Raw genomic sequence first — 8492 nt, 5'->3', positions numbered from 1 at the left:
CTCTAGACCCAGCAGTCTTAGCTAATTATAGGCCAATCTCCAACCTTCCTTTCATATCAAACATCCTTGAAAGAGTAGTTGTCAAACAGCTAACAGATCATCTGCAGAGGAATGGTTTATTTCACATGTGTCAAAGTCAAGGCCCGCGGGCCAGATCTGGCCTGCGAATGACTTATCTATCGCCCCCGGGATGATTTTTGATTAGTATTAGAATCCGCCCGCAGGTCACAGCCGCCTGCTAGGGTTTTGCACAAACCAATACTCCATTTCCCACAATGCAACGGAAGCCGGAGAACTCACTGCAGTGACACAAGCGGGGCTTGGCTTCATTATTCATTCATTATTCATCAGCATTCAGAGCAGATGTCAACTTTCAGCAACTCCCCTCCCCAATAATGGCTAAATGGAAGGTGGACGGTGAGAACAGGGAATTTGAAGCCAGGTGGGAGGCAGAGTACATGTTCACGGAGGTGAAAGGCATCCTGTTTGTCTTCTGTGTGGAGAAGGTGTGGCTGTAATGAAAGAATATAATCTAAGAAGGCACTATGAAACGTTTAAGAAACACAAAGAACATTGACTTGACTTTCTGATTAATATGAGGGGCCGTACAAGCCAAAATTCATACTTTCACTCTCACACACATATATTTTCACTCTCACATACATATATTTTCATTCTCACACACATATATTTTCATTTATGCATTCCTACATTTTGCTCTCATTTACATGCATTCAAAATGCATTTAATCTTACAAATAATATATGTATGTAAGAAGAGAATGCATACATATCTGAAGAAAATATATGTATGCAAGATAATAATGTATGTGAATGAAAGAGTATAGTGGAAACGGAAGGAGTTTAATGGAAACGGAAGGCTGGGTGTCTGTACCGCTGTTATTGGCTGAGAACCACGCGCGGGTCACTTTCAAGTGTCTGACAGCATGGAGGGGGGAGAAGAAACTCGAGTTCTTCAGCAAGCTGTCGGGTTGTTAAGAAATATTTTATCATCTCCTGAAACGGTCACAACGTTGTCCTCGTCACTTGATCGAGATGGGACGGGCTCAACTGCACCCAGTGTTACCCACAGCACGGTGGAAAGTGAGATGAGGGAACTTTTTAGACCAGCTAACACCCGGGTAGCTTCAACGAGTCAAGTAGCTACACGGAGTTCGACTGGAGTGGGGCAGTCTTTGCGATATCAGACCCAGAAACACTTTGGCAACTGGAACTGCAGATCAAGGAAAAGGTAAGAAAAAAACAGTTTGCCACTTAACTATACAACTGCGAAATACAAAATACGAAATGTGCTTTGCTGATTTAGCAACGCACTTTGTTACCCTTATAAATTTTTAGCCCTAGCTAATTTATTCAGCAGCATCCACATTAAGAACAGTAAAGACCGTGGCATTTATTTCAATATTAGTGGCTGTTTGTACTTGTGACCCGAGTGTAAGTTGATGCTTACTTTAGGATTAATTTTATATTAAATCTTCTTTATTAATGTGGGAGGTGGTAGCTACTTTAGCCTGCTAAATAAAAGGTTGGGTTAATTTTCTTGTTGTTTTTGTTTAGTTTTGTATTTATTTATTTATTTTTTGGGGTAGAATTTTAATCTTGCTAGAAGACATCAATCCAACTCTGTGTTGTGAGTGGATCAATATCTGTACCACTGTAGAGGTAGATAAACATGGATGCCAAGTCCAGTTTCTGCAGTGTATGAAATAAGAAAAAAAGAAATATGATTGGTGTCTTTTTTGTTCTTTAGTCAAAGTAAAAAGTAATAGCAAATGTTTCTATGTATGCGTCTTTGTAGGCGTATTTCATTTTAAAGAGCAGTAAAAAAAATCCTTATGCAGTTTATTTTTTGAGCTTTTGTGATTGAAGGGGCCGCACTGTAGTTGAACTGGAGCATTTAGATTTTCTTTCACTGTACTATATATATATATATGTGTGTGTGTGTGTGTGTGTGTGTGTGTGTGTGTGTGTGTGTGTGTGTGTATTTTTTTTTTTTAATTCAAGCTTCAGTGAATTAAAATGGTCAAACCCCAAAACATTTTCTATTTTACGGACGTTTTCCATTTTTTTCAAAGGAAATTTCTAAGCATGCTATTACTTTATGCATTTTTTTTCTTTCAAATTATGTTTCCGTTATTTGTGTTTGCTATTATACTCAACTCATGCACGAGCAACTTTAAACATATTCAAGTGGGCTAAATGGCTAGCTGCGATACTGTTTTTTTAATATGAACTGTGTAACATTTTATTTTATTTATAAAAGCTTAGCAACAGTTTAACGTGTAAGCTGGTCACTGCCAAGTGACATTAGCAACTTTCTTAAGGAACTGATAGTGTCTAAGTATAGGTAAATAAAACAAAGGATACATAAATCTGAATATAGTTTCTGTTTTGTTTTATAGGGCCAAGACACATTATCATGATACTTTCAACAAAGATGTCATCCTTCTTCCACGGCCATCAAGCAGTGTTGTTGTCAAGCATCGCACAAAACAACATTTACATGAACAAGGGCATATATTGAATGGATTTGAATTCCAAATATCCTGGGACCAGAAAACTGTCTCTGAACAAATAAGGGACGCCTTTGGAGATAAACTTTCTATTGATGTAAGGTGGGTTGTGCTAGCAGTCGAAACCTAATGTGACACAGCTTTTGTCAGTAGTCTTTTCGATATCTAGGCATTTCAAAGCTTTACATAACGATTTAAGTCAGAGAACAGGTAGACATGAATCAGTAAAGTAAACTAAAAGAACCAAATCAGTTATCCTTTCTTGAACACTCCATTTTTGGCATACTTTTTTGACATTTGTATAAAGTTTACTTCTGTTACTACTGGTTTAAGTCTAATTCAAAGACGAAAACAAGATTAGCTCTAAAAAAGTTATTGGAACATTTTTGCTGTTTTGGATTTTAAACATTTTACAACTTAACTGTTTTCCAGCCTGGAGTTCCTGATGGCTTGTGGCAACAGACTGATTGCGCCCAAACTGCGAGCAGGACAGGAGCTGGATGCAAATCTCATACATAAAATTTATAAATCGAAAGCCCTATACATCAGACCACCAAAACCAATTTTGGTACGTTATTTGACTTTTGAATGAATCTACATAGCACTGTACAGTAATAATATGAAGACCAAAAATTGGTGCATAAACAACCTTTGAACTTTCTCATCTCTGTTCTTTTTAAACTTGCCTTTCACCTTTTTAGTTGGATAGAATAGTACCAAGTTAATGTTCCTTTATTAAAATGTTAATCCTAAGCTCTGGTATTGACTAAATTTACAGCTGCTCTGTTGGACTGTTTGTGAATCATAGAACGTAAGACTACTGCTGTTCAGGAGATGTGTTACAATTTGGTCTGCTTAGTATGTAAAAGTAATTGTGAGAAAGATCTATTAACTCTTGAACTTTCTCACCCTATGGTAGCTGGGATAGGCTCCAACCACCCCACCTCTGATAAGAATAAGCAGAAGAGGTTGGATATATGGTGTTTAATGTTCAAATTCAAAATATGTGAATTAATATAATTATTATTTTATTTCTAAGGATGATATTACAAGCTACAGCAGTGAGGAAAACTGTGAAGAAAACCCTGTTTCATCAAGGCAGCTGCGCTCATCATCTTCAGACAGTTTTGCCAGTTCAACAGCTGCCTTCCAACCAATCTCTGCTCCAACGCAATCTCCTGCCTCATCAGTTTGTAATGGAACATTATTAACGGAAACTCCTGCCTTGACCCATGAAAGTAGTATCTCACACAAGTACAGCAGCGCTTCAACAAACATTTCCTTCAGCCAGTTACCAGTGTCTTCATTGGAAATCTACGCTTCCACTAGTCAGCCTTCTACCTCATCATCTGCATCTTTAAGTGATCCAGTTCTGGTCCTAACGTGCCGAAATACCTCAAGCTCACTCTACCAGACCAGGAATCCAGAGAATCATTGTTCAGCATTACCCTCTACATCAACACACAGTCAATCTGTAAACTACGATAACTACCTTTCAATCATGACTCCACTATCTGACATGTCTTCTGATGATGAGGAACTTAACCAGGCTATACTAGCAAGCCTGCAGAGCGAAAGGTTAGTTTCAAATACAAATGTTTTACAGTAGCCAATTAAACACACCATATTTGTTGCAATCCAATACTGTAACCAGTGTTGTGAAGGAGTGTAATCCATCCTCAGATATTTATATGCATATATGATATTTATATTTGCTGTTAACAAAACAGTTTTTTGAATAATGTCTACAGAGTCAAATGATAATGCTATAATGCTGGCAAATTTTATTTTATTTGAAATAGGCAGCGAATCTTTAACAGAGCCTATCTGACAATGAAGTGAAATTTACTTATTGTTATTTACTTATTGTGCATTGAAACTATTTTTCTTTGCTCTAGTGCTTTCTAGTTCTCCAAAACATATAAACAATACAAAAAGCCACTGAGCAATATACTCCTTTGTACATTTTGCTTATGATTATGATAATTTCCTTTAGGGATTATTAAAGTATGCTGATTTTGACAAAACTTTGTATGTCCTTGTAGCCCTTGTATGTGAATGTTTTTACTGATGTTCTTTTCAATATTTTTTCTTTTCTTCTTTTTTTTTTTTTTAATCCTACAGGACTTCAAGTTGTTTGGTATCAGCAAAAGATATTTTGGAGGAACTTTCTGCAAAAGTAAACCAGCAGAAGAAATGCAAGTTCAACATTAATAGATCAACAGTCCTGGATGGAGCATTTAGAGGTTTTAAACGAGCGACATATGATCCATGCCACACAATTTCTGTCAGGTTTTCTGACGATATGGGAGTACCTGAAGAGGCTGTTGACTTGGGTGGACCAAGAAGAGAATTTCTAAGACTTCTGATCGAAGCTTTGCCCCTGTCTCCAATGTTTGAGGGTGAAGAAGGCAAAATGAACTTGGCGCTTGATAGTGCTGGTATGTGATGGACCGAGTTGAAAAACAGGAGGAGCCCAGGAATTATTAGAAAAATATAGTTTCCATTTATTTAACCCCCAAAAATTATATTTACAAGACTAATAAATGTTGAGCTCATAAAAGAGGTCAAAGACACAAAACTGAACTCAGGCAAAGACTGCAAACTTAACAAACCAAATGACTGCCACAAACAAACATAATTGACCTAAACATGAAATGACATACAAGGGTATATATAATGGCTGATCAGACCATTGTGACACATGAGGGGTAACAAACAAAACTAAATCATAAATCACAAACGATGCAGTACAATCTAGTTTGTTAATAAACTAAACACCAAAGAAGAAAACCAAAAACCCCATTAAACCCTAAACTCAAATATTTAATTAAATACAAATACTTTGTTTTTAAAGTAAAGAAAACACACATTCCCCCCTTCAGCAGGAGGTGGTGGTATGGTCCAATTATCTTCCTTTCCATTTAATGGTTTCAAACCCTGGCTACCATCTTTTGTCCAGCAACTCCCAGGGACGATGGCAGGTAAGAAATAAAAAGACAAAGGTTAGTCAGAAAGCAAAGAAATGAAGTAGTATGAATACATAAGTAAACTAAATGTGCGCGCTTACAAATAGTAGTGATGGGCAGATGAAGCCCCATGAAGCACTGAAGCTTTTCATCCAATTGGTTCACCCCAACGCGAAGCTTCATGAAGCTTCATTTGCTCTAGCAGGACACCTACTGGACGTAAAAATAATAGCTGGCATGAATTTGAAGAGTGTGGCCTTTTGCACACAGCCTGTAAATGTCAACAACAAAAGGAGTGTGTAAAACATGTATATTGTAGTGATGCAGTATACTGTGTATATTTATAGTGGCAGTATGGGAAATGATTATTTGGACATGCTTAAAATGGAAATGATCATATACTGTGAGGTGAGGTGTGGTTGGGGTGTGGACAGTGGTTGTGCTTTTGTAACGTTGAGGTATGGACAGCTACACATTGAGGCTTTGAGCCTCAGTCCTGCCTGTTCACATTTTATTCAGTAAAAACTAAATATTCACTGCTTTTACGACCTTTTTAGTGGGGAGAACATAGCTAGGATTTAATGATTTCACAAATCTTTTGAATCCTTTGTCCTCCACAATGCTAAATGGCTGTGAGTCCTCAATCACCATGCTAGCCAGGTCTTCATCTATTTGAGATTGTTCTCCTGAGGAAAGACAATAAAGATAAAGCACAAATATAAATATCACACACGTAACTTATAACAGTTGTATAATATTGTTATATCATTTAGTAACATTACTGCATGCTATATTATCATTGCATTTGATGGCTCACCTGGTCTTGCTCCACAATCGGTGTTCCCCTTATTCTCATGCAAAGCTCTGTAGTGCCTAAGCATGGATGAGGTGTTGTTGTTATATCCCAGCTCCCTGGCACATAGCAAACACTTCACCTTGTACAAAAGTACAGACAGCTCAACATAAATTGTATTGCACCATCAGTATCATGACAATACATCTTCTGTAGAAATTTACATACCTTGTTGGGAGGAATAAGATCAAAATGTTCCCACACAGGGGAGGACATCCTCCTCTTCTTAGCTGCCTCCATTCTCTCCTGAGTTTCTCTCCTCACTCTCATAAACCTCCAAACTGTCTCCAAACTCTCACTAACCGCAACTCTCCATCAAACACCCACATTTTTGAATGAAGTCTGAGGGGTTTATATCGCTGTCATAGCTCGCGGCAAATTCGAACCACTTCATGAACCAGTCACGTGGTACAGCCGGGCAGCGAGGCTTCGGACGTCATCATTTTCAGCTCCTCCCATAAATGAAGCAAGCCTCGATACGCGCTTCGCGGAAACGCCCCCTCCATTACTCGACACACGCTCCGAAGCCTCGATACAGAACGTCCCATCACTAACAAATAGAACAAATGTATCCAAACCAATCAATAAAGTTATTGGAAACTAAAATGTATTACTATGTTCAAAATGAAGAATGAAAATACAAAAGTTACCGACTTTAGAGTGTGGCCACAGGTTTGGCCATCACATGGTATGTATTGATTTTAGGCTGATATCCCTCGAGTAATGCAATAAAAAAATCATGTGAATCATATGAAGTTCTTGTCAAGCGCTTTCATGCATCTATTGACATGTAATGTTTTTCATTATTTCTAGCCATGAGGGAGGACAGGTACTTCATTGCAGGCAGAGCCATCGCAGTAAGCCTTGTACATGGTGGGCCACCAGCAGGCTTTCTGTCCCCAACACTCTTCTCTTGCCTTGTTGATGGCCCAGATTTGGCTAAACCAGTTTTAGAAGATGTTGCCGATAGTGCCCTGCGAGAAAAAATTAAAAGTGTAAAACTGATTTGTCAGTTGTTGGATAATGTTTTAGTATTATGTGCATTTCATTCTACTCCATGTGTTAATTGGGGACCTTTAATTTTTTATTTTTTTATTTGAAGGTTAAAGAGTGTAAATCCTTTGAAGATCTGATAGTAGCAACTGAGCCACTTCAGGAATACTTAGGCAATGCTGGCTGCCTGAGGCCGCTACGGAGGCTGGAAGACAAGGATCTGCTTATACATGACATTATCATGTTCCAAGTAATACACAGAGTCCGTGGTCCATTTGAAAGGTATGTATGTATGTATGTATTTATTGTTGTCCAATAAGTAACTCAAACCCATGCTGATTGCCTTGTATTCTGGGAATTTTGTGTGACATTTCTTTATGTGTAGGTACACCATGCCTCCAAAGGTGACAGCATCACATGAAAAATGCAGATTTGGGATATACACTTTTTTTTTTTTTTTTTTTTAACCCTAACCCCTAACCCTCAAAAAATGGGATATACACTTTTGATGATGTGAATAATCTGAAGTAAAAATTATTGTATATATAAATTCATATGTTTTAGATTATACTTCTTGGATCCATTCATTTTTGATGTGATTTTAAAGGTAATTCTGATTATCATTTAGATTTCAGGATGGACTACGGACACTTGAGGTGCTGGACAAAATCCAAGCTCACCCAGAGAGTTTTCGCACCCTTCTATGCTGGTCACCTTCAGTGCTTACAGCTGACCTTCTTGACAGCCTCTTTACCATCCGCCTTTCTCCAGCTGGGAGCAATAAAAGGCATGCTGAAGCAGTTGTCATTAGTTTCTGGAGAGACTACCTAACAGATGCAGAAGGTAAATTTATCGTTTTAAGCATTGTATGTTCAATTATAATGCGTGCATCTTTTCAGTGAATCAGTTAAAAGTATAAATGCTTGCTGTGTTTTTTGTCTTTAATGCCATTTTTGAACAGTATTGCTTTTTCCTTTAGATCAAGACGGAACACAGAAGCTGGGGACAATTCTTGCCTTCGCCACTGGAGCCAACACTGTTCCACCCAATTGGCTTCTCTCCACAACCGTCCATTGAATTTCTTCACCAAGAGCCTATTGCACAAACCATGTCTAAACTACCCATTGCAAACACGTGCATCAAT

At 38.0% G+C, this 8492-nt stretch overlaps 1 protein-coding gene across 3 annotated transcripts; it reads left to right on the top strand.

The window, feature by feature from the left end:
* The first annotated feature begins 713 nt into the window (after window positions 1-713).
* LOC120733262 lies at window positions 714-8438 on the top strand. Of its 3 annotated transcripts, XR_005695770.1 has the most exons (8): window positions 714-1251; window positions 2423-2635; window positions 2966-3101; window positions 3573-4111; window positions 4658-4974; window positions 7169-7630; window positions 7977-8191; window positions 8328-8413. XR_005695770.1 is itself a non-coding variant. In XM_040031341.1 (3 exons), exons 1-3 carry the CDS (start codon window positions 947-949, stop codon window positions 8423-8425), a joined length of 618 nt encoding a protein of 205 aa, XP_039887275.1. In that variant the 5' UTR covers window positions 714-946; the 3' UTR covers window positions 8426-8438. The 3 variants fall into 3 exon arrangements, 1 of the variants encoding a protein (XP_039887275.1); XR_005695771.1 differs by lacking the exons at window positions 7977-8191; window positions 8328-8413 and adding an exon at window positions 7734-7785; XM_040031341.1 differs by lacking the exons at window positions 2423-2635; window positions 2966-3101; window positions 3573-4111; window positions 4658-4974; window positions 7169-7630 and having other exon boundaries at window positions 8328-8438.
* The last annotated feature ends 54 nt before the right edge of the window (window positions 8439-8492 follow it).

This window comes from Simochromis diagramma, unplaced genomic scaffold, assembly GCF_900408965.1.
Source record: "Simochromis diagramma unplaced genomic scaffold, fSimDia1.1 OVJJ01000315.1, whole genome shotgun sequence".
Taxonomy (NCBI): Eukaryota; Metazoa; Chordata; class Actinopteri; order Cichliformes; family Cichlidae; genus Simochromis; species Simochromis diagramma.
This window is presented reverse-complemented; position numbering and strand designations above follow the sequence as displayed.

What these genes read in the sequence shown, in the direction of transcription:
- LOC120733262 (XM_040031341.1), top strand. Translation starts at nt 947, where the DNA reads ATGGAGGGGGGAGAAGAAACTCGAGTTCTTCAGCAAGCTGTCGGGTTG. An exon ending in AACTGCAGATCAAGGAAAAG is followed by an intron (nt 1,252 to 7,976) that starts GTAAGAAAAAAA and finishes ATTATCATTTAG; the next exon opens with ATTTCAGGATGGACTACGGA. An exon ending in CTACCTAACAGATGCAGAAG is followed by an intron (nt 8,192 to 8,327) that starts GTAAATTTATCG and finishes TTTTTCCTTTAG; the next exon opens with ATCAAGACGGAACACAGAAG.